The sequence below is a fragment of the Oncorhynchus nerka genome, linkage group LG18 (assembly GCF_034236695.1).
Source record: "Oncorhynchus nerka isolate Pitt River linkage group LG18, Oner_Uvic_2.0, whole genome shotgun sequence".
NCBI classification, from domain to species: Eukaryota; Metazoa; Chordata; class Actinopteri; order Salmoniformes; family Salmonidae; genus Oncorhynchus; species Oncorhynchus nerka.
The window spans coordinates 40,018,284-40,044,306 of record NC_088413.1 but is presented as its reverse complement, the minus strand read 5'-3'; the positions used below and the strand labels follow the sequence as shown (position 1 = coordinate 40,044,306).

Genomic DNA, 26,023 nt, shown 5'->3' with positions numbered 1-26,023 from the left:
CCCTCAGCACACAGGGGGACAAACACCTACCTGGAGGTGACAGCATTCCCTCCGCCACATGTCTCACTAGACACAATATACTATAACCAACAAAAACGGGTCACACCTCCTACAGCTCTGTCACACGCTGGGTAAGTACATAGTCAGTGGTAGGCTGAGGGGACTCCTACAGTAGGTACACCTATAGCTCATCTCTTGGCAGTAGTACTGTCGACTACTTTATCACTGACCTCAACCCAGAGTCTCTTAGAGCATTCAGTCAGTCCACTGACATCACAGCAAAATCATGTGGCATCAAAGCCAAAGGAATTGAATAATAAATAAATGCTATAGATGGAAGGAAAATAGTGTGGAGAACCAAAAAACAGTTAGGCAACAACAAATTCAATCCCTTCTAGACAATTTCCTGGAAAAAAAGGTTTCACTGTGAAGGTGTAAACTTAGCAGTAGAAAACCTAAACAGCATATTTGACCTCAGCTTCCCTATCAAAACATTTTAAATGTAAAGCAGACAACCTAAGAAATTAACAATGACAAAAGGTTTGATGAAGAATGCAAAAACCTAAGAAATTGAGAACCTATCCAACCAAAAACAGAGACCCAGAAAACCTGAGTCTACGCCTTCACTATGGTGAATCACTAAAGACAGAAATACACTACGAAAGAAGGAACAGCACATCAGAAATCTGCTCAATGTAATTGAAGAATCCATCAAATCTAACCACTTCTAGGAAAATTGGAAAACTCAAAAACAGATGTATGGATATACCACTTCTCCAATATTTTTTGCTCTATAACAAAGATCAGAAAAAAACATATACATGATCAAATACAAATCTTAGAATCAACTATTAAAGACTCCCAAAACACACTGGATTCTCCAATACATTGAATGACCTACAGGACAAAATACAAACCCTCCAACTCAAAAAGGCCTGTGGGGTTGATGGTATCCTCAATGAAATTGGCTATACTTAAACTGTTTATCATCCTCAGCTCTGGCATCTTCCCCAATATTTGGAACCAAGGACTGATCACCCAAATCCATAAAATTGGAGACAAATTTGACCCCAATAACTACCAGGGGATATGCGTCAACAGCAACCTTGGGGAAAATCATTAACAGCAGACTCGTATGTTTCCTCTAGAGGTCGACCGCTTAATCGTAATGGCCGATTAATTAGGGCCGATTTCAAGTTTTCATAATCGGTAATCAGCATTTTTGGACACCGATCATGGTCGATTACATTGCACTCTACGAGGAGACTGCGTGGCAGGCTGACTACCGGTTATGCGAGTGCAGCAAGGAACCAAGTTGTTTTATGCTAGCTAGCAACTTATCTTATAAAAAAAAATGTATCTTAGCATAATCACTAGTTAACTACACATGGTTGATGATATTACTAGTTTATCTAGCTTGTCCTGCACTGCATATAATCGATGCGGTGCCTGTTAATTTATCATTGAATCACAGCCTACTTCGCCAAACGGGTGATTTAACAAGCAGTCGCGAAGAAAAGCACTGTCGTTGCACCGACGTGTACCTAACCATAAACATCAACGCCTTTCTTAAAATCAATACACAATTATATATTTTTAAACCTGAATATTTAGTTACTATTACCTGCTAACATGAATTTATTTTAACTAGGGAAACTGTCACTTCTCTTGCGTTCTGTGCAACAGAGTCAGGGTATATGCAGCAGTTTGGGCCGCCTGGCTCATTGCAAACTGTGTGAAGACCATTTCTTCCTAACAAAGACAGCCAACTTCGCCAAACGGGGGATGATTTAACAAAAGCGCATTTGCGAGAAAAAAAGCACAATCGTTGCACGAATGTACCTAACCATAAACATCCATGCCTTTTTTAAAATCAATACACAAAAGTATATATTTTTTAAACCTGCGTATTTAGTTAAAAGAAATGCATGTTAGCAGGTAATATTAAACTCTGGGTAATTGTGTCACTCTTGCGTTCATTGCACGCAGAGTCAGGGTATATGCAACCGTTTGGGCCGCCTGGCTCGTTGCAAAACTAATTTGCCAGAATTTTACGTAATTATGACATAACATTGAAGGTTGTGCAATGTAACAGGAATATTTAGACTTAGGGTTGCCACCCGTTAGATAAAATACGGAACGGTTCCGTATTTCACTGAAAGAATAAAAGTTTTGTTTTTTCGAAATGATAGTTTCCGGATTTGACCATATTAATGACCTAAGGCTTGCATTTCTGTGTGTTATTATATTATAATTAAGTCTATGATTTGATATTTGATGAAGCAGTCTGACTGAGCGATGGTAGGCAGCAGCAGGCTCGTAAGCATTCATTCAAACAGCACTTTACTGCATTTGCCAGCAGCTCTTCGCAATGCTTCAAGCATTGAGCTGTTTATGACTTCAAGACTATCAACTCCCGAGATTAGGCTGGTAATACTATAGTACCTATAAGAACATCCAATAGTCAAAGGTATATGAAACACAAATGATAGAGAGAGAAATAGTCCTATATTAACTAATAGACAAACAAAAAGGCAAAATCCTCATGCTTTGTTGATTTCAAAAAAGCATGACTCAATTTGGCACGAGGATCTGCTATACAAATTGATGGAAAGTGGTGTGGGGGGAAAAAAAACATACAACATTATAAAATTGGCAAAAAATAAGTTTTTTTTTTTTTTTGATTTCCACAGGGACAGGGGGGACGGGCAGACAGGGATGCAGCTTAAGCCCCACCCTCTTCAACATATATATCAACGAATTGGCAAGGGCACTAGAACAGTCTGCAGCACCCAGCCTCACCCTACTAGAATCTGAAGTCAATTGTCTGTTTGCTGATGATCTGGTGATTCTGTCCCCAACCAAGGACGGCCTACAGAAGCACCTAGATGTTCTGCACAGATTCTGTCAGACCTGGGCCCTGACCGTAAATCTCAGCAAGACAAAAAAATTATGGTGTTCCAAAAAAGGCCCAGTTGCCAGGACCACGAATACAAATGTAATCTAGACACAGTTGCCCTAGAGCACACAAAAAAACTATACATACCTCGGCGTAAACATCAGCGCCACAGGTAACTTCCACAAAGCTGTGAATGATCTGAGAGATAAGGCAAGAAGGGCCTTCTATGCCACCAAAACGACAAAATTCAACATACCAATTAGGATCTGGCTAAAAGTACATGAATCAATTATAGAACCCATTTCCCTTTTTGGTTGTGAGGTCAACTCACCAACCAAGAATTCACAAAAAAATGGGGCAAACACCAAATCCTCTGCATACAACGTAAAACAGCAAATGCCTGCAGAGCAGAATTAGGCCGATACCCACTAATAAACAAAATCCAGAAAAGCGCTGTTAAATTCTACAACCACCTGAAAGGAAGCAATTCCCAAACCTTCCTAACAAAGCCATCAACTACAGAGAAATTAACCTGGAGAAGAGCCCCCAAGCAAGCTGGTGCTGGGGCTCTGTACACAAACAGACCCCACAGAGCCCCAGGAGAGCATCACAATTAGATTCAACCAAATCATAAGAAAACAAAAAGATAATTACTTGACACAGCAAAGAATTTACTGGCCCTAAATAGAGAGTACACAGTGGCTAATACGTGACCACTGTTCCCGACCCCAAATTAAGGAAATCTTGACTGATGTAGACTTTGTGAGCATAGCCTTGCTATTAAGAAAGGCTACCACAGGCAGTCCTGGCTCTCAAGAGAAACAGGCTATGTGCACACTGCCCACAAAATGAAGTGGAACTGAGCTGCACTTCCTAACCTCCTGCCAAATGTATGACCATATTAGAGACACATACTTCTCTCAGATTACACAGATCCACAAAGAACTCGAAAAATAATACAATTCTGATAAACGCCCATATCTATTTGGTGAAATACCAGTGTGCCATCACAGCACCAAGATTTGTGACCTGTTACCACAATGGCAACCAGTGATGAAAAAATATCATTATAAATACAACCTGTTTATTTATTTTCCCTTTTGTTTCCCTTTTAACTATTTGCACATCATTGCAACACTGACATGACATTTGAAATGTCTTTATTCTTTTGTAACTTTTGTGAGTAATGTTTACAGTTCATTTCACTTTTTTAAATTTGATCTATTTCACTTGCTTTGGCAATGTAAACCTGTTTCCCAAGCCAATAAAGCCCCTTAAATTAAATGTAGAGATCCTCCTTGCTGGTCCACAAAAAACAACCCACTGCCACAGAATCCCCCCCCCCACACTACTCTGCACACACGCTACGACACCCAACCTAACGTTCAGCCCCACAGATGCAGTCGTATGAGTGCGCACAGTAGTGCAGTCAGTGAGTTAGGCCTTGGGAGTGCTGCAGTCCAGAAGGCTTAAATTCTCTAGTCAGTCAGATCCTGGGTCTGATGCAGAGCTCCCTCTTCTCAGTCTCAACATAAAAAGGTCCAGTAATGAGCAGCCCAGTGAAACCACATTCACCAACCTCACAGCTACCGTCAGCAACAACAGCTACCGTCAGCAGCAACAACAGCTACCGTCAGCAGCAACAACAGCTACCGTCAGCAACAACAGCTACCGTCAGCAACAACAGCTACCACCCTCACAGCTACCGCCAGCAACAGCTACCGCCAGCAACAGCTACCGTCAGCAACAGCTCCCGCCCTCACAGCTACCGTCAGCAACAGCTCCCGCCCTCACAGCTACAGTCAGCAACAGCTCCCGCCCTCACAGCTACCGTCAGCAACAGCTCCCGTCCTCACAGCTACCGTCAGCAACAGCTACCGTCCTCACAGCTACCGTCAGCAACAGCTACCGTCGGCAACAGCTGCCACCCTCACAGCTACCGTCGGCAACAGCTGCCACCCTCACAGCTACCGTCCTCACAGCTACCGTCAGCAACAGCTACCGTCGGCAACAGCTGCCACCCTCACAGCTACCGTCGGCAACAGCTGCCACCCTCACAGCTACCGTCGGCAACAGCTGCCACCCTCACAGCTACCGTCGGCAACAGCTGCCACCCTCACAGCTACCGTCGGCAACAGCTGCCACCCTCACAGCTACCGTCCGGCAACAGCTGCCACCCTCACAGCTACCGCTACCGCAACAGCTGCCACCCTCACAGCTACCGTCGGCAACAGCTGCCACCCTCACAGCTACCGCCGGCAACAGCTGCCACCCTCACAGCTACCGGCCGGCAACAGCTGCCACCCTCACAGCTACCGTCGGCAACAGCTGCCACCCTCACAGCTACCGCCGGCAACAGCTGCCACCCTCAGCTACCGCCGGCAACAGCTGCCACCCTCACAGCTACCGTCGGCAACAGCTGCCACCCTCACAGCTACCGTCGGCAACAGCTGCCACCCTCACAGCTACCGTCGGCAACAGCTGCCACCCTCACAGCTACCGTCGGCAACAGCTGCCACCCTCACAGCTACCGCCGGCAACAGCTGCCACCCTCACAGCTACCGTCGGCAACAGCTGCCACCCTCACAGCTACCGCGGCAACAGCTGCCACCCTCACAGCTACCGTCGGCAACAGCTGCCACCCTCACAGCTACCGTCGGCAACAGCTGCCACCCTCACAGCTACCGCCGCAACAGCTGCCACCCTCACAGCTACCGCCGGCAACAGCTGCCACCCTCACAGCTACCGTCGGCAACAGCTGCCACCACAGCTACCGTCGGCAACAGCTGCCACCCTCACAGCTACCGTCAACAGCTGCCACCCTCACAGCTACCGTCGGCAACAGCTGCCACCCTCACAGCTACCGCCGCAACAGCTGCCACCCTCACAGCTACCGCCGGGCAACAGCTGCCACCCTCACAGCTACCGTCGGCAACAGCTGCCACCCTCACAGCTACCGCCGGGCAACAGCTGCCACCCTCACAGCTACCGCCGGCAACAGCTGCCACCCTCACAGCTACCGCCGGCAACAGCTGCCACCCTCACAGCTACCGCCGGCAACAGCTGCCACCCTCACAGCTACCGTCGGCAACAGCTGCCACCCTCACAGCTACCGTCCGGCAACAGCTGCCACCCTCACAGCTACCGCCGGCAACAGCTGCCACCCTCACAGCTACCGCCGGGCAACAGCTGCCACCCTCACAGCTACCGTCGGCAACAGCTGCCACCCTCACAGCTACCGTCGGCAACAGCTGCCACCCTCACAGCTACCGTCGGCAACAGCTGCCACCCTCACAGCTACCGTCGGCAACAGCTGCCACCCTCACAGCTACCGTCGGCAACAGCTGCCACCCTCACAGCTCCCGTCGGCAACAGCTCCCGTCGGCAACAGCTCCCGTCGGCAACAGCTCCCGTCGGCAACAGCTCCCGTCGGCAACAGCTCCCGTCAGCAACAGCTCCCGTCAACAACAGCTACCGTCAGCAACAGCTACCACCCTCACAGCTACCGTCAGCAACAGCTACCACCCTCACAGCTACCGTCAGCAACAGCTACCACCCTCACAGCTACCACCCTCACAGCTACCGTCAGCAACAGCTACCGTCAGCAACAGCTACCGTCAGCAACAGCTACCACCCTCACAGCTACCGTCAGCAACAGCCACCACCCTCACAGCCACCGGCAGCAACAGCTACAACCCTCACAGCCTCAAACACTGCAACGCTAGCACATATACATATACACACACACACACACTCGGGAGGAAGAGTACACACACAAATAAAGCAATGCTGGCATGCACAGTCATTCACACACGACGCCGACGACACAAACACAATTCTGCATAGACGAGCAAACATACACAAAACACTGACATTTGCCTAGATTAGTCCAAGACGGATACATAGGTCGTTCACTACACATTCACTCTTCAGGCAGAAGTCATTAGGTTAAATTAGGTTTAGATTGCACATCTGAAAACCTTATACACCGAGCACTTGAGTTACTGTCCATTTGATCTATACAAGGCGATGAAGTGTCATTGGATGCTGAATGGTGGTTAGTGAACAGGTCTCTCTTGCAAGACGTTTAATCGGAATGAGAATAGCCTGTTTAAAAAGGTTCCATCCATTTAAAAGTGGTTTCTGACTGAACAGTCACTCTACTAGGGGATTTGAATTTTGGCATTCGATGTTGAACAGTGGTTAGATGGTGAAGACTTCTGACTGAACAGTGAACCGTGCGTGTCACTCACGTGCGTGTTTGTCGGCCAGGGCGATGAGTGTCGAGGAGATGTCCCTGCGTCGATAGAAACACACCACTTTAGCCTCCACGTTTCCATTGGCAGTCTGCAACACAACACGAGAGAGATGAGATGGAGGGTTACCATGGTAACGACCGTAATCCGCCAGCCCAGCCTGCCACACGTCATTGGTCACACACCGAGAGAGTAGAGTTGGAGTTTGCTGATGATCTGAGAACAGAACGATCAATACCAGCTAGGCTTATACGTACTAATGAGAAACTAGCCTGGTGAAGTTTTACATGTTGTAGAAACAGTAGCACAACTAGGCTAGGCCTACGTAATAACTCAACTATTTTACATTTCAGTGTTGATTGGTTGATCAAAGTGGGTCGACTACTCATTGATGAGGCACATTTTTTCGGAATTAGTCTTCGCTTGATTCATCACCTCCTTCCTTCTCAAATGGCTTCGGAGTAGATGACCCAAAGTCCCTCCCCTCTTACCTTTTCCTCCAATGCGTTGAGGATTCGGAGAACGAGGGATCCAGGAGAGACTTATCGGGAAAGAGACCGTGTCATGCCTGTCTGGACAGACTGACTGAGTGACATGAGAGAGGCAGCTTAGCTAGGCCTACACTCAGCTCTGTGTCTACTGTCAATCACAGACACTAGTCTCCAGTACAATTAAACAACCAGACAGGGCAGTTGGCACCTGTTAGGACAAGGGCTGTTGCAGTGACAGTATCACCACCACACCGGCAGTCATGAGTCATACCTCACCAAATGCCACATGACCGTTGAATCACAGTAACTAGGCTTCTCCAAAACTGCACTCTGATGTCGCAGATGGTCATTAGTAGCCTACCAAACTTGCTAACAGCTAGTCACTAATGGTCTGGTACTCAGCGCTCCACTGTCCCGCTAATCACTCGGACGTCAATGCAAATACAATCGAATTAAACACTTCATGAGAGCCCTGGCATTCAGAGTTTGAGCGGAATAGGATCCCCAGTTGCCCAGCGAAAGCCAGCTCCTCATAGCTGGTTGATGCATGGAATGAAATAAGTGTTCCTATAAGCCAGTGTTGCACAACATTTCTTCTATAGGCTTTGCAACAACAAAAAATAAGCTCTCTCTAGGCTTGGCCTACTATATTTATTTCTCAGCTTTCCTAATATTAAGCACATCGCTACGCTTTACAACCCGGAGTAGCCTACCTGGCTGGCATGAAAAATAACTGCCGTAAAAGCTTGTAGATGGTGGTTGTAAGATGGCTGCCGTATCATGGGCTCTTCACCAACCTTGCTATTTTGTTTGTTTGTTTTTTTCCACATTTTTTGTACATAATGTTGCCGCTACAATCTCTTATGACCGAAAAGAGCTTCTGGAAATCAGAACAGCGATTACTCACCTTGAACTGGACAAAGAATTTCTCTTTAATGGAGTCGGGCAAGAGGGATTTACCCCAGGCCCTCATCCCCGTCATTCACAGGAGAAAAAGACAGAAGAGGTATAGCAGAAAGAGATCGGGGTGTCTTGTGAGGATACGCCGCCGAGTGGCTAACCTGCCTTTGCCATCCGTACTATTGGCCAACGTACAGCCGCTGAATAATAAATTGGACAAACTAAAAAGCAACTATATCCTACCAACAGGAGATTAAAAACTGTAATATCTTGTGTTTCAACGAGTCGTGGCTGAACGACGACATGAATGACATACAGCTGGCAGGATATACACTATCGGCAGGATAGAACAGCAGATATACACTATGGGCAGGATAGAACAGCGGCCTCTGGTAAGACGAGGGGTGGCGGTCTGTGTATATTTGTAAACAACAGCTGATGCATGATATCTAAGGAAGTCTTAAGGTTTTGCTCACCTGAGGTAGTCGCTCTCATAATAAGCTGTAGACCACATTATCTACCGAGATAGATTCTACATTTTTCGTAGCTGTCTACATACCACCACAGACCGATGCTGGCACTAAGACCGCACTCAATGAGCTGTATACAGCTATAAGCAAACAGGAAAAAGCTCATCCAGAGGCGACACTCCTAGTGGCCGGGGACTTTAATGCAGGGAAACTTAAATCCGTTTTACCTCATTACTATCAGCATGTTAATTGTGCAACCAGAGAAAGAAAAGGAACTAGACGACCTATACTCCACACAGTGAAGCGTACAAAGCTCTCCCTACATCCTCCTGATTCCTGCTTCCAAGCAAAATTAAAGCAGTAAGCACCAGTGACTCAGTCAATAAAAATTTTTTTAAGTGGTCAGATGAAGCAGATGCTAAGCTACAGGACTGTTTTGCCAGCACAGACTGGAATATGTTCCGGGATTCTTCCGATGGCATTGAGGAGTACACCACATCAGTCACGGCTTCATCAATAAGTGTATCCATGACGTCGTCCCCATAGTGACAGTACGTACATACTCCAACCAGAAGCCATGGATTACAGGCAACATCCGCACTGAGCTAAAGGGTAGAGTAGAGCTGACACTTTAAAGGAGTGGGACTCTAACCTGGAAGCTTATAAGAAATCCCGCTATGCCCTCCGACTAACCACCAAACAGGCAAAGCATCAATACAGGACTAAGATCAAATCGTACTACACTGGCGCCGACGGTCGTCCGATGTGGCAGGGCTTGCAAACTAAAAGGAAAGCACAGCCGAGAGCTGCCCAGTGACACAAGCCTACCAGATGAGCGAAATTACTTCTATGCTCGCTTCGAGGCAAGTAACACTGCAACATGCATGAGATCATCAGCTGTTCCGGGCGACTAATCGCACTCTCCGCAGCCGATGTGAGTAAGGCCTTTAAACAGGTCAACATTCACAAGGCCACAGGGCCAGACAGATTACCAGGACGTGTACTCCAAGCATGCGCTGACCAACTGGCAAGTGTCTTCACTGACATTTTCAACCTCTCCCTGTCAGAGTCTGTATTACCAACATGTTTCAAGCAGACCACCATAGTCCCTGAGCCCAAGAACACTAAGGCAACCTGCCTAAATGACTACCGACCCGTAGCTCTCATGTCTGTAGACATGAAGTGCTTTGAAAAGCTGGTCAAGGCTCACATAAAAAACATTATCCCAGAAACCTTAGACCCAATTCAATTTGCACACCGCCCCAACAGCTCCACAGATGATGCAATCTCTACTGCACTCCACACTGCCCTTTCCCACCTGGACAAAAGGAACACATATGTGAAACTGCTGTTCATTGACTAGAGCTCAGCGTTCACCACCATAGTTCCCTCAAAGGTCATCACTAAGCTAAGGACCCTGGGACTAAACACCTCCCTCTGCAACTGGATCCTGCAAGCCCCCATGCTCATCGACTGGGCTGTAGTGGAGCAGGTTGAGAGCTTCAAGTTCCTTGGTGTCCACATCACCAACAAGCTATCATGGTCCAAGCACACCAACAGTCGTGAAGAGGGCATGACAAAGCCTATTCCCCCTCAGGGGACTGAAAAGACTTGGCATGAGTCCTCAGAGCCTAAATAGAGATTGGATCATCAGTGCATCTGTTGGGGCGGTATGCAAATTGGAGTGGTTCTAGGGTTTCTGGGATAATGGTGTTGATGTGAGCCATGACCAGCCTTTCAAAGCATGTCATGGCTACAGACGTGCGCGCTACAGGTCGGTAGTCATTTAGGCAGGTTACCTTAGTGTTCTTGGGCACAGGGACTACGGTGGTCTGCTTGAAACATGATGGTATTACAGTCCAAAACTAATTTCACACATATTATTTAATATATGTAAAAGATTAAATTGAGAATAGTCTGATGGGTGAGAATATCATCACTTGTGAATGATGCCCAGCATGTTCAGTCTAAGACAAGAAACTGCACATACATTACGACTTTTTCCAAATCCTAGTGGCATGCATCATTTAGTCGATCCCATAGAAACCTCATCAAAAACATATAGGCCCATCACAACTAAAGAGTCCAAATAACTACAAAACATAGCCAATAGGCCTAGAACATGGTTGCAGAGCTCATAACCTACACACAGAGCCTAACGGAACGGATTCATATCAGCCCAGTAACTGCGCAATAGCGTGTGAGCTTTGACTCCCAGCCATTTAAAAAGAGGATGCCAGCTTCCTCGTGCCGCTATATTTATTTGCTCAATTCTTAAAATGAAGCACAATCAATCTGCTTTACAACCGGTGTAGCCTACCTGGAACATTAACATGGGAAGCTCTTGTTCCGTTCCCTATTCAAGTGCAGCCCACGGATTACATGGGGTTTTTTTGTGGACCATCCTAAATAACATAACTCTACACATACTAGTAGATATGTAAAGACCAGATTTAAATTGACCATAGTCTGACAGGTGAGAATATTATCAAGGGCTTGTCGAATTGTGGATGAAAGACTGATGACGTGAAATAGCAGAGCTCTTTCCTTTCAAATCATTAGTTGCATCATGCAGCCTTAGAATGTATTAGGGGAAAAAAAGGCAAACATGTATACATCGTTTGTATTAGTGTTGTCACAATAGGGGGGGGGGGGGGGGGGAATACTTGTTGACACTTGTTCCCGTTCTGCGCATGTGCCATGGAAAAACCTGTCAATGAAATTCACACTTCTACTCAATACAGCAGATTGAATTTACTTTCACACTGTTTAGTGAATAATAGAATACTGCATAGAACGCAAATATGAGCAAAATCAGCCAAAGGCCTACCTGTGAGTCGGCTGGAGGAATATACCGTTGAAGTCAGAAGTTTACATACACCTTAGCCAAATACATTTAAAACACAGTTTTACAAATCCTGCCATTTAAATCAGAGTAAAAATTCCCTGTCTTAGGTCAGTTCGGATCACAACTTTAAGAATGTGAAATGTCAGAATTGGATTTATTCCAGCTTTTATTTCTTTCATCACATTCCCAGTGGTTCAGAAGTATATATACTCAATTAGTATTTGGTAGCATTGCCTTTCAATTGTTTAACTTGGGTCAAATGTTTTGGGTAGCCTTCCACAAGTTGGGTGAATTTTGGCCCATTCCTTCTGACAGAGCTGGTATAACAGAGTCAGGTTTGTTGGCCTCCTTGCTTGCACATTCTTTTTCAGATCTGCCCACAAATTTTCTATAGGATTGAGGTCAGTGTTTGGTGATGGCCACTCCAATACCTTGACTTTGTTGTCCTTAAGCCATTGTACCACAACATTGGAAGTATGCTTGGGGTCATTGTCCATTTGGAAGACTCATTTGCGACCAAGATTTAACTTCCTGACTGATGTCTTGGGATGTTGCTTCAAATTCAATTTCCCTTCCTCATGACACCATCTATTTTGTGAAGTGTACCAGTCCCTCCTGCAGCAAAGCACCCCAACAACATGATGCTGCCACCCCCGTGCTTCACGGTTGGGATGGTGTTCTTCGGCTTGCAAGCCTCGCCCTTTATCCTCGAAACACAACAATGGTCATTAAGGCCAAACAGTTCTATTTCATCAGGCCAGAGGATATTTCTCCAAAAAGTACAATCTTTGTCCCCATGTGCAGTTGCAAACCGTAGTCTGACTTTTTATGGCGGTTCTGGAGCAGTGGCTTCTTCCTTGCTGTGTGGCCTTTCAGGTTATGTCGATATAAGACTCGTTTTACTGTGGATATTTGATACTTTTGTACCCGTTTCCTCCAGCATCTTCACAAGGTCCTTTGCTGTTGTTCTGGGATTGATTTGCACTTTATGCACCAATGTACGTTCATCTCTAGGAGACAGAACGAGTCTCCTTCCTGAGCGGTATGATGGCTGTGTGGTCCCACTATTGTTTGTACAGATGAACGTGGTACCTTCAGGCATTTGGAAATTGCACCCAAGGATGAACCAGACTTGTGGAGGTCTACAAATTTGTTTCTGAGGTCTTGGCTGATTCCTTTTGATTTCCCCATGCTGTCAAGCAAAGAGGCACTGAGTTTGAAGGTAGGCTTTGAAATACATCCACAGGTACACCTCCAATTGACTCAAATTATGTCAATTAGCTTATCAGAACAGGACATCATTTACTGGAATTTTCCAAGCTGTTTAAAAGGCAGTCAACTTAGTGTATGTAAACTTCTGACCCACTGGAATTGTGATAGAGGGAATTATAACTGAAATGATCTGTCTGTAAACAAATGTAAAAATTACTTGTGTCATACACAAAGTAGATGTTCTAACTGACTTGCCAAAACTATAGTTTGCGAACAAGAAATTTGTGGAGTGGTTGAAAAATGAGTTAACGACTCCAACCTAAGTGGATGTAAACTTCCAACTTCAACTGTATATGCATAATGATCTGTATGTCATTGTGTCAGTAAGGGAAAACACTGCATGAAACCTTCTACTCTTCAGTTAAAACACACACACACACACACTCTCCCACACCGTCTCCCTCATACTAAACACACACCATTCTCTCCCTCCCACACCGTCTCCCTCATACTAAACACACACCATTCTCTCCCTCCCACACCGTCTCCCTCATACTAAACACACACCATTCTATCCCTCCCACAGTCTCCCTCATACTAAACACACACCATTCTCGCCCTCCCACACAGTCTCCCTCATACTAAACACACACCATTCTCGCCCTCCCACACCGTCTCCCTCATACTAAACACACACCATTCTCGCCCTCCCACACAGTCTCCCTCATACTAAACACACACCATTCTCTCCCTCCCACACAGTCTCCCTCATACTAAACACACACCATTCTCTCCCTCCCACACCGTCTCCCTCATACTAAACACACACCATTCTCTCCCTCCCACACCGTCTCCCTCATACTAAACACACACCATTCTCTCCCTCCCACACCGTCTCCCTCATACTAAACACACACCATTCTCTCCCTCCCACACCGTCTCCCTCATACTAAACACACACCATTCTCTCCCTCCCACACCGTCTCCCTCATACTAAACACACACCATTCTCTCCCTCCCACACCGTCTCCCTCATACTAAACACACACCATTCTCTCCCTCCAACACCGTCTCCCTCATACTAAACACACACCATTCTCTCACTCCCACACCGTCTCCCTCATACTAAACACACACCATTCTCTCCCTCCCACACAGTCTCCCTCATACTAAACACACACCATTCTCTCCCTCCCACACAGTCTCCCTCATACTAAACACACACCATTCTCTCCCTCCCACACCGTCTCCCTCATACTAAACACACACCATTCTCTCCCTCCCACACCGTCTCCCTCATACTAAACACACACCATTCTCTCCCTCCCACACAGTCTCCCTCATACTAAACACACACCATTCTCTCCCTCCCACACCGTCTCCCTCATACTAAACACACACCATTCTCGCCCTCCCACACAGTCTCCCTCATACTAAACACACACCATTCTCGCTCTCCCACAAACACTGCTCCCAACCTTTAATACGTTAGGCCACAAACAAAGGAGCACCAGAAAGAAATTGATTTGTGATACAGTTTAGGCTTACATTAGGCCTATATGAATCCTACCTTTGAAGCACATCTTTTCCTTTCTTCCTGTGCCAATCAAATGAGCCTAAACCTACTGTCAAGTTACATTACCAGGTTGTTAGCTAGCTAGGTGACATGACTGAACAACGTTGTTTGTTATCAAAGCAATAGTTTGCGAGCCAGGATTAGTTTAAAAAACGGCCCGCAACACAGTTTGTGAAACTATATAAAATGCACGTGAAACTCGATAGAAAGTAAAATATGCATCTGGTAATATGGGTCATATTTTGTTAACCGTATAGGCTAGAGACAAGCCATTGTCTTGGCTGTAAACATGCCTGTCACAAAGCAGTGCTCCATTTTCAGAGGCTGCATTGTCAGTAAAACTTGCAAAGTCTGCTGAGACTGGGCCTGTACTCCTGGTTATAACAGGTGATGAAATGATACAATGTAGCAACATTGCTCCCTCTGGGCGCTGCTCCAATGTAACAAACCCCCCCCCCCCCCTCCCCTCTCTGTGGTATCGTGATACCACTAGGTATTGTAATACTTGGCCTGGAATCGTTAGTAACATTTTGGTATCGTGACTACACTAATACAAACCTTAGAATGAATTCGAAAAAAAAGAATGTAGGCTAACACAGCATGGTGCAACTGGTCTCCCCGAGTGGCGCAGCGGTCCAAGGCACCGCATTGCCGTGCTCGAGGAGTCACTACAGACCAGAGTTTTGTTCCCGGGCTGTATCACAACGGCCGTGATCGGGAATCCCATAGGGCACGCACAAATTGGCCCAGCGTCGTCCGGGTTAGAGGAGGGTTTGAACGGGCAGGGCAGAATGTAATTTTATATAAATAAAGAGGTAGTACCATACGAAACGGAACTACAGTATTCTAAAATGGTATCATAAGTATGACATTTTGGTAACATGATATTACTGTGGTACCGGTATACCATGCAACACTAGTGTGTATCACAACTAACTCAATTAGGCAATAAGAGGATCTGTTTCTTCACTAACCTCAACACAGAATATTTGGAAATATCTTTGCAATTTTACTCAGCCATGAACAACTGTATTCTCCTTACTTTAAAAATAATGTAATGCTACAGGAATTAGAAGCCAATCTTACCTGCCAAATGAACTGCTGCAGCCCACGGCCATATAGCATAGCTAGATCAGAGCCTAGCATAAGACTCAGAATATGCCATTTCTGTTCTTCTGAAATATGATATGAGATAATGTAGCCTAATGTTTCTTTAGCCTAAATTAAATCATGGATTTATTGTGATGGTGTCGGCTATAATAAATGGATTCATGGTCCAAAGATCAGAATCCGTGGCTTGCTTGAAGGCTACGCGTGGAAGCCCTGAGATGCTAAAACGTGTTTATGTTCATTTAAAAAAAAAAAAAAAAAGGTAAATTACCGTGAGACCAGCAGTTATTTGAGTGACAACTACCGGCTGACAATTTCATGACCACCACAACCCTAGTTAGGGCCAGAGAGACTGTACACACACACGCACCACCGTCTCACCTTGTTGAGCTCTTCTATCCGCCGGATCAGCAGTGGGTTACTGGATGAGTTTTCAAAATAAACATAATCTGTTGAGGAAAAGGGGTGGAGGGAAGAGAGAAAACACGTCAGTAGAGCGTCTTAACAAGGTTAGCCTACTCTGTATAGCCAACAGAGAGACAGCGTCAACTGTATTCTTGCGGCGTGATTTGGCCACCTGGACCAATGGAGGACTTCAATAGCTTGTACAGTATATCAAAACAGTATTTTCTTCCCATTATTTGTCCACTGCATTTCTAGCTCCCTCTCCTCTTTCCCTCCCTCCCCTTTCAACCCCATTCCCCTTGCTCTAAAACTAGCCCCCCCCCTGCGGTCCTCCCTCGCTCCTCTCCGCTCTCCCTCAGGCCCTGGGCTTAGTAGAGTGCGTGCCTTTCCTCTTAAACCTGCATGCAACTTGACTAATGTCAGATTATCATACCCCACCCTTGATAGGCTACCTGGAGCTAACCCCCCCCCGTAGTCTCCCTCCACTGTCTACCCCCATCCTCTCCGGTCCAACTCTTCATCTCTTGCCTGACTAAGCAGGTCTCTGTTCTCCTAAGAATTATAATATAATATAATATATATATATATTTTTTTTATACACACAAAAGTTTGGGGTCACTTAGAAATTCATGTTTTTGAAAGAAAAGAAAATTGGCCATTAAAATATCAAAATGATCAGAAATAGTGTACACATAGTGAATGTTGTAAATGACTATTGTAGCTGGAAATGGCTGATTTTTAATGGAATATCTACATGGGCCCATAATCAGCAACCATCACTCCTGTGTTCCAATGGCACATTGTGTTAGCTAATCCATGTTTATCATTTTTAAAAGGCTAATTGCTCATTCGAAAACCCTTTAGCAATTATGTCAGCACAGCTGAAAACTGTTGTTCTGATTAAAGAAGCAATAAAACTGGCCTTCTTTAGACTAGTTGAGTATCTGGAGCATCAGCGTCTGTGGGTTTGATTACAGGCTCAAAATGGCCAGAAACAAATAACTTTCTTCTGAAACTTGTCAGTCTATTCTTGTTCTGAGAAATGAAGGCCATTCCATTCGAGAAATTGGCAAGAAACTGAAGATCTCGTACAACGCTGTGTACTACTCCCTTCACGGAACAGCGCAAACTGGCCCTAACCAGAATAGAAAGAGTGGGAGGCCTTGGTGCACAAGTGAGCAAGAGGACAAGTACATTAGAGTGTCTAGTTTGAGAAACAGACACCTCACAAGTCCTCAACTTGGAGCTTCATTAAATAGTACCCACAAAACACCAGTCTCAACGTCAACAGTGAAGAGGCGACTCCGGGATGCTGGCCTTCTAGGCAGAGTTCCTCTCCTCTGTCCAGTGTCTGTGTTATTTTGCCCATCTTAATCTTGTCTTTTGATTGGACAGTCTGAGATATGGCTTTTTCTTTGCAACTCTGCCTCGAAGGCCAGAATCCCAGAGTTGCCTCTTCGCTGTTGATGTCGAGACTGGTGTTTTGCAGGTAAAAATAAAGAAAAGCCCTTGAATGAGTAGGTGTGTCCAAACTTTTGACTGGTACTGTAAATATCACCCCCCCCCCCCAGTTCATATAAACAAAGAGATAGAGAGCAATGTAATAAATAAATTATAACCTTAAAAAAGTTCAGACCCCTTGACTTTCCACATTTTGTAAAATGTATTAAATATTTTTTTCCCCCTCAAGCTACACACGATACCCCATAAGTACATAGCAAACAGATTTTTTTTTTTTTTTGGGGGCGGGGGGCAGGTCATTTAATAAATAAAAAAAATGTAAGTATCACATTTACACAAGTATTTATTCCCTTTACTCAGTACTTTGTTGAAGCACCTTTGCCAGTGATTACAGCATTGAGTCTTCTTGGCACTTCTTGGCAAGCTTGGCACACGTATTTGGGGAGTTTCTCCCATTCCTCTCTCCAAATCCTCTCAAGCTCTGTCAGGTTGGATTGGGAGCGTTGCTGCACAACAGAAATGTTCGACCGGGTTCAAGTCCAGGCTCTGGCTGGGCCACACAGACATTCAGAAACTTGTCCCCAAGCCACTCCTGTATTGTCTTGACGGGGTGCTTAGGGTTGTTGTCCTGTTGGAAGGTGAACCATCGCCCCATTCTTAGGTCCTGAGCAGGTTTTCATCATGGATTTCTCTGTCCTTTGCGCCGATCATCTTTTCCTCGATCCTGACTAGTCTCCCAGTCCCTGCCGCTGACAAACATCCCCACAGCATGAAGCTGCCACCACCATTCTTCACCGTAGGGATGGTGCCAGGTTTCCACCAGACATGACGCTTGGCATTCAGGACAAAGAGTTCAATCTTGGTTTCATCAGACCAGAGAATCTTGTTTCTCATTGTCTGAAGAGCCCTTTAGGCAAACTCCAAGCGGGCTGTCATGTGCCTTTTACTGAGAAGTGGCTTCCGTCTGGCCACTCTACCATAAAGGCCTGATTGGTGGAGTGCTGCAGAGACGGTTGTCCTTCTGGAAGATTCTCCCATCCCCACAGCCTAACTCTAGAGCTCTGTCAGAGTGACCATCGGGTTCTTGGTCACCCTCCTGACCAAGGTCCTTCTGCCAGCACTAGGAAGACTTTTGGTGGTTCCAAACTTCTTTCATTTAAGAATGATGGAGGCCAGTGTTCTTGGGGACCTTCAATGCTACAGACATTTTTAGTACCCTTCCCCAGATCTGTGCCGACACAATCCTGTCTCGGAGCTCTACGGACAATTCCTTCGTGGCTTGGTTTTTGCTCTGACATGTACTGTCAACTCTGGGACCATTCCAAAGCACGTCCAATCAATTTCATTTGCCACAGGTGGACTCAAATCAAGTTGTAGGAACATCTCAAGGATGATCAATGGAAACAGGATGCACCTGAGCTCAATTTTGAATCTCATAGCAAATGGTCTGAATACTTATGTAAATAAGATGTTTTATATATTTTTTATAAATTAACAAAAATGTATAACAACCCGTTTTTCCTTTGTCATTATGGGGTATTGTGTGTAGATTTGAGGATTTGTATTCATTTAAAACATTTTAGAATAAGACTAACGTAAAAAATGTGGAAAAAAGTCTAGGGGTCTGAATACTTTCCGGAGGCACTGTAATGTTCAGCCATGCACTCACGTGTGTACTCCTGTAGCAAGTACACTAACCAACTCAATTTGAGCGGTTTACTAATGGGAAACATGCAGCGAATCTTACGCTGAACATGCTCAACCACAGCCTTCAAAAGAGCTCAAAAATGTAATAAAAACATACAGAACAGGCAAACCTGCCTGCTAGTCTCTCCAGCTCACTCTGTCGGTCTCTCCTCCTGCCTGTCTCTGCCAGCCCTCGCCTATCCTCCTGCCAGATCAGCCTGCATGTGCCCACAGCCCGCGTCTGCTACCCCCACCCCTCCCCCACTGCCTGCCTCAGCCAATCATGCGCCATCACTACCCGCCACGTCACAGTGCAGTCAACTTCCCTCAGAGCCAATCGTAGCATGTAGCTGAGCCCCAAAGACAGTGTGTCCATCCATCTCACTCAGATTCAGATAGGTAAAGAAAATGCAGGGCCTATTCTAACACCAGCCAAACTTGGCATGATCATCCATACTGTCTGTGACTGTTAGGAAAAAGGTGGAGGCTCTGCCTTCTATCTGAGCGGTGTGTTCGCCCTCTGTCAGAGAGCCTGTATCAATTCTGCTGCCAAGGAGATGCTGTGTATCTATGCCGGCTACCACAGTTCGGCTCCAAGGAGATGCTGTGTATCTATGGCTCTACCAGAGCTCGGCTCCAAGGAGATGCTGTGTATCTATGCCATCTACCACAGTTTGGCTCCAAGGAGATGCTGTGTATCTATGGCTCTACCAGAGCTCGGCTCCAAGGAGATGCTGTGTATCTATGCCATCTACCACAGTTTGGCTCCAAGGAGATGCTGTGTATCTATGGCTCTACCAGAGCTCGGCTCCAAGGAGATGCTGTGTATCTATGGCTCTACCAGAGCTCGGCTCCAAGGAGATGCTGTGTATCTATGGCTCTACCAGAGCTCGGCTCCAAGGAGATGCTGTGTATCTATGGCTCTACCACAGTTTGGCTCCAAGGAGATGCTGTGTATCTATGGCTCTACCAGAGCTCGGCTCCAAGGAGATGCTGTGTATCTATGGCTCTACCAGAGCTCGGCTCCAAGGAGATGCTGTGTATCTATGGCTCTACCAGAGCTCGGCTCCAAGGAGATGCTGTGTATCTATGCCGGCTACCACAGTTCGGCTCCAAGGAGATGCTGTGTATCTATGGCTCTACCAGAGCTCGGCTCCAAGGAGATGCTGTGTATCTATGGCTCTACCAGAGCTCGGCTCCAAGGAGATGCTGTGTATCTATGGCTCTACCAGAGCTCGGCTCCAAGGAGATGCTGTGTATCTATGGCTCTACCAGAGCTCGGCTCCAAGGAGATGCTGTGTATCTATGGCTCTACCAGAGCTCGGCTCCAAGGAGATGCTGTGTATCTATGGCTCTACCAGAGCTCGGCTCCAAGGAGATGCTGTGTATCTATGCCATCTACCACAGTTTGGCTCCAAGGAGATGCTGTGTATCTATGGCTCTACCAGAGCTCGGCTCCAAGGAGATGCTGTGTATCTATGGCTCTACCAGAGCTCGGCTCCAAGGAGATGCTGTGTATCTATGGCTCTACCAGAGCTTGGCTCCAGGAGATGCTGTGTATCTATGGCTCTACCAGAGCTCGGCTCCAAGGAGATGCTGTGTATCTATGGCTCTACCAGAGCTCGGCTCCAAGGAGATGCTGTGTATCTATGCCATCTACCACAGTTTGGCTCCAAGGAGATGCTGTGTATCTATGCCGTCTACCACGGTTCGGCACCAAGGAGATGCTGTGTATCTATGGCTCTACCAGAGCTCGGCTCCAAGGAGATGCTGTGTATCTATGCCATCTACCACAGTTTGGCTCCAAGGAGATGCTGTGTATCTATGGCTCTACCAGAGCTCGGCTCCAAGGAGATGCTGTGTATCTATGGCTCTACCAGAGCTCGGCTCCAAGGAGATGCTGTGTATCTATGGCTCTACCAGAGCTTGGCTCCAAGGAGATGCTGTGTATCTATGGCTCTAGAGCTGGCTCCAAGGAGATGCTGTGTATCTATGGCTCTACCAGAGCTCGGCTCCAGGAGATGCTGTGTATCTATGCCATCTACCACAGTTTGGCTCCAAGGAGATGCTGTGTATCTATGGCTCTACCAGAGCTCGGCTCCAAGGAGATGCTGTGTATCTATGGCTCTACCAGAGCTCGGCTCCAAGGAGATGCTGTGTATCTATGGCTCTACCAGAGCTTGGCTCCAAGGAGATGCTGTGTATCTATGGCTCTACAGAGCTCGGCTCCAAGGAGATGCTGTGTATCTATGGCTCTACCAGAGCTCGGCTCCAAGGAGATGCTGTGTATCTATGCCATCTACCACAGTTTGGCTCCAAGGAGATGCTGTGTATCTATGCCGTCTACCACGGTTCGGCACCAAGGAGATGCTGTGTATCTATGGCTCTACCAGAGCTCGGCTCCAAGGAGATGCTGTGTATCTATGCCATCTACCACAGTTTGGCTCCAAGGAGATGCTGTGTATCTATGGCTCTACCAGAGCTCGGCTCCAAGGAGATGCTGTGTATCTATGGCTCTACCAGAGCTCGGCTCCAAGGAGATGCTGTGTATCTATGGCTCTACCAGAGCTTGGCTCCAAGGAGATGCTGTGTATCTATGGCTCTACCAGAGCTCGGCTCCAAGGAGATGCTGTGTATCTATGGCTCTACCAGAGCTCGGCTCCAAGGAGATGCTGTGTATCTATGCCATCTACCACAGTTTGGCTCCAAGGAGATGCTGTGTATCTATGCCGTCTACCACGGTTCGGCACCAAGGAGATGCTGTGTATCTATGGCTCTACCAGAGCTCGGCTCCAAGGAGATGCAGTGTACAAACGTCTGTTGCCACTGGTCACTTGTCATGTTACCATATGTTCTCTCTGGGAAAATGTTTCGGTTATTGCTGCGGATCGAAATCACATCAAATGTATTAATAAAGCCCTTGTCACAAAGTACTTATACAGATACCCAGAGAGCAAGCAACGCAGAAGTACATCACACTCAAGGGGTCAGTGATTGACATTTCCACTGATGGCCACTTGCTGAAGATACTGCTTTTTGGTCGGTCTTCCTTTATCCAAACATCGATCCCATCATGCACTCTCTGCATGACATGTAGCCAATCACATCTGTAAGGAAGATGCCATGTGATAGTGCCATGGGGGGGCCTTTCACCAAAGAGCCAATTCAACTGAATAGTAAAGCTTGTCCAAGCAACCAACTACCTGGATCCACTCCTGAACTTTGACCCCAGGGGGCCTGAGTTTACACACCTACAGGGAAAGTGGCCGTGGTGCTTTCAATTTGGTCCTCATTCAGTGCGTGTTAGCCAAGACAATAAGCTGAAAATGCCAGATTGATGCTACTGATCAAGCAACTTTCCTCCTATGCCAGAAACAGCACATCGGTTTAGGATATTATGATGTTAGTTCACAATAATGCTGTGTGATTCCAAAATCAAAAGCAAAACCATACAGACCCTTGTTTTTATCATTTTCCTTGGGTTTTGGAGGGTAAAAATGGTCAGGGACCCTAAATGCCAGGAGAGGCTCGCTCTCCAGAAGAGTGATCTACAGAAGACAAAGACAAAATAAGAGATCTATCGGAAGAAATAAGGCTAAATGGACTTTGGGGTGTAAAATGTTGAGGGCCCAGAAGAGTGATCTGCTGTGTGGAAAAAACATTAGGTCATAGTTAGCCTACTGTGTATGTGTGACAGGCTTTGTCTATGCTTCAGCCACAAGGGAAGTCCTCCTCATTGCCTCTGATGATCCAGCATTGTCCACAGCATTGTATTTTTAAGTGTCAGCTATCTTTGAGGGGAACCCGGCTTTGCTCAGATGCCAGGCAATGCCCTAGACTGGAGAAGGGGACAAGGCACCTACCCAGAGAGGCATCCATTTGATCCTGGACCTTATTAGATTTCAGTGTACTGCAATGAGCGGTTCGACATTGAACCAAAGAGCTGAGGCAACGACTGTGGTTGTCGGGCCAAACGGGACCTAAAAGGGAATGTAGCAGGTCAGAAGAGGACTGGCCACCCCTTGGGAGCCTGATTCCTCTCCAGGTTTCTTCCTAGGTTACTGCCTTCTAGGGAGTTTTTCCTAGCCACTGTGCTGTGCTGAACGGCCTCTGCATTGCTTGTTCGTTGGGGTTTTAGGCTGGGTTTCTGTAAAGCACTTTGTGACATCTGCTGATTGTAAAAAGGGTTTCATAAAATACATTTTATTGATTGACATGGCAATTCAAAATAATTTCTCCCTCTAAAATGTAGGCTTACCTTTACTATCTTGGCACTGATTGAATGGCTATTCAGAGGTTCTTGCGAAACTGTCAAAACAGTTCCATCATTTCTAAAAATGAGTGTGCAGCAGTACTGAATCTGCTGTCAAAAGGTTCCATTCCCCAGCTATCAATTAAAATGCTATGCTGTAAACTACTCTGTGTGCACCAACTGTGTGCATAGCAAAGAGTGGCTTAAATTCCCTACTTTCCAAAACAATTAGATGGGTCCTCTATTCAGCAGAATCAGCACGATCACAAGCAAGACACACAAACTGTCACCATTTCTGTACAGTGCCAACTAAACTATATATTTTATGAACACTTGCTTGATTGTCTCACTCCTCTGACAAACAAAATGATTCATAACACAACTGGAAGCCAGTTGACATCAGTTAAATAGTGAGACTAGGCTAGGCTATTGTTATATAGTAGTGTTTCCTCCGTGTTAAATAGTTCCAATAAAAATAAGTAAAACATCGTTTCCTCTAGGACTGGTCACATTGACCCCATCCATCACAATCCACAACTGGTGCTGCTGAACACACACTGTCGTGGTCGAACAGAAACATGTTCACACACCAGCTAACAATGAATGAAGCTTGGTTTAAAACCTGTGGCATGACTAGCCTACTGCTGGATACAGTTGCCAATTTGATGATTAAAATGTATTGCAAGGGGGAGGGAGTGTGACACCGGACCTCAGTATGTACCGAACGAGCCAGGTGAGTTGAAAACTAAATTTAAGTCAACTTGAACCCGAGTAGACTAACCTTGCTAGGTAGCTATTGTTACTGTAAAGTGGTACATATTATGAAATGCAAACGCTGATCGATTTGATATAGACTCAAAAAAAAGGTCGGTCTAATATGAAATACAGATGCTCTGATTAGACAATAGGCACCATCGTAATGTAATTTCATTACTCTGAAAGTACAACTTCAGAGGCCAGCAGCAGTTAACGTTACCGTGCTCTGCCTCAAAATGCTCAACTCTCTCACCAGAGCCAAATAGCCTGTTAGCCAACTAATGCGTTAGCCAGCCGAACTTACTTTTAAAAGCGAAACCGTTGAATAATTACTTTAATAGAAACAAAAAAAATGTTAACTCTGAAGACGACCATATTGGTTTGTGTGACAACAACAGCGAGACAACGAGGGGGGGGGACCGGGGTCCCTACGATACTCTTCATCACCATCCTCCTCCTCACAGTCACCATCATCTTCATCACCGACTGAAGGCACAAGGCACTTTAGCTTTAGGAAATCAAATTAAAAGACAAAACCATGCTGCAAAACCCGCGACGAACCAGGGAGAACGAGACACAAAATTGTCCATAGCTGTGTTCCCCTTACCTCCAACCCGGTACATGTTCGCTGCCATGACTGCCCCGGGTCCTGGCGTCTCCAGGTAGGGCTATCTCTCGCAGGAGCCGTCGCTGTTACCACTGCCGCCGCTGTGTGTTGGAAAATGGTGGATTGATCAATACGAAGCAGACTAGCCAAGAGATCTTAAAGAGACAGTACGCGTTATTTCTCCAACACCTACTCGTCCGGGTAGTCCTGCTGTATTTTTTAATTGAGGCGGACTTGAGTAACCCGCGTAAAATGTGGATACAGTTCGTAACAAAGCGGTTTCCCCTGGAAGTCAGTGCACGAACGAGGAGTGGGCTGCAGTGGGAGGGGAGGGGGACACTATTCAGCATCGTTGCCCTCTCACTACCCCCGCCTCCCTACCTGCACGCAACACAACAGTGCGGTGTTATTTCAAAACTAACGGGAACATTTATAAAGTATTAAACTGTTGCTGTTTGAGTAGCCTACAAAAAAAACAAAAACAAATGTTTTGATTGTGGCCAGTTCCTTTAAAAATGTATGTTCATATCTCCCTCTGTCTAGCCCCCTCAACCTTACTGAAGCCAGTTCCACTGCTTTTTTTCATTGTTCCCCTCTAATCAGATACTTATTTAGACCTGGGAAACCAGGTGTGTGCAATTAATTATCAGGTAGAAGAGAAAAGCAGGCTCCAGATCTCTTAGGGTAAGAGTTGGATAACCCTGATCTAGCCTTTTCATTGTCCCATCATCTTCAAAGGGAAGAGAGAGATGGATAATGCTGTAGTCTTTAACTAGGCTATATTGTAGGCTATGTGTTTTCAATTACTATCAGACAAAGTATAGTTTCATTCTCGTATGATCACTCCTTTGTTTTGTAAAGGATAAGAGCAAAACAGAGTAGAATAGAAGACCGTGATTAGGCAACACATGTCCTGGACTGGTAGGCCAACACTGATGTCACATAACAGCTAATTCTGAACTAAATTAGGTAAAACATCATTATGGGAGTTTCTGTTTAAAAACAGTTTGATAGTGGCCTTAGGTATCCACTATCCACACCGTAGTCTTTCTGGTTTGGACAGCTTCATGCCTTCAAGAACTGTGGTGTGTGTT

General features: G+C 46.0%; 1 protein-coding gene across 1 annotated transcript in view; it reads right to left on the bottom strand.

Moving 5' to 3' along the window:
- The window catches only part of mta1 (metastasis associated 1), a 49,850-nt gene extending 24,532 nt beyond the window's left edge, over positions 1 to 25,318 (bottom strand). The window contains exons 1-4 of the mRNA XM_029687648.2: positions 25,123 to 25,318; positions 24,930 to 25,030; positions 16,144 to 16,211; positions 7,153 to 7,246 (exon numbers count right to left, since the gene is read on the bottom strand). Of these exons, the coding sequence (XP_029543508.2) occupies positions 7,153 to 7,246; positions 16,144 to 16,211; positions 24,930 to 24,957 (190 nt within the window). The 5' untranslated portion in view covers positions 24,958 to 25,030; positions 25,123 to 25,318. The remainder of the gene's footprint in view (positions 1 to 7,152; positions 7,247 to 16,143; positions 16,212 to 24,929; positions 25,031 to 25,122) is intronic.
- Between the last annotated feature and the right edge of the window lie 705 nt (positions 25,319 to 26,023).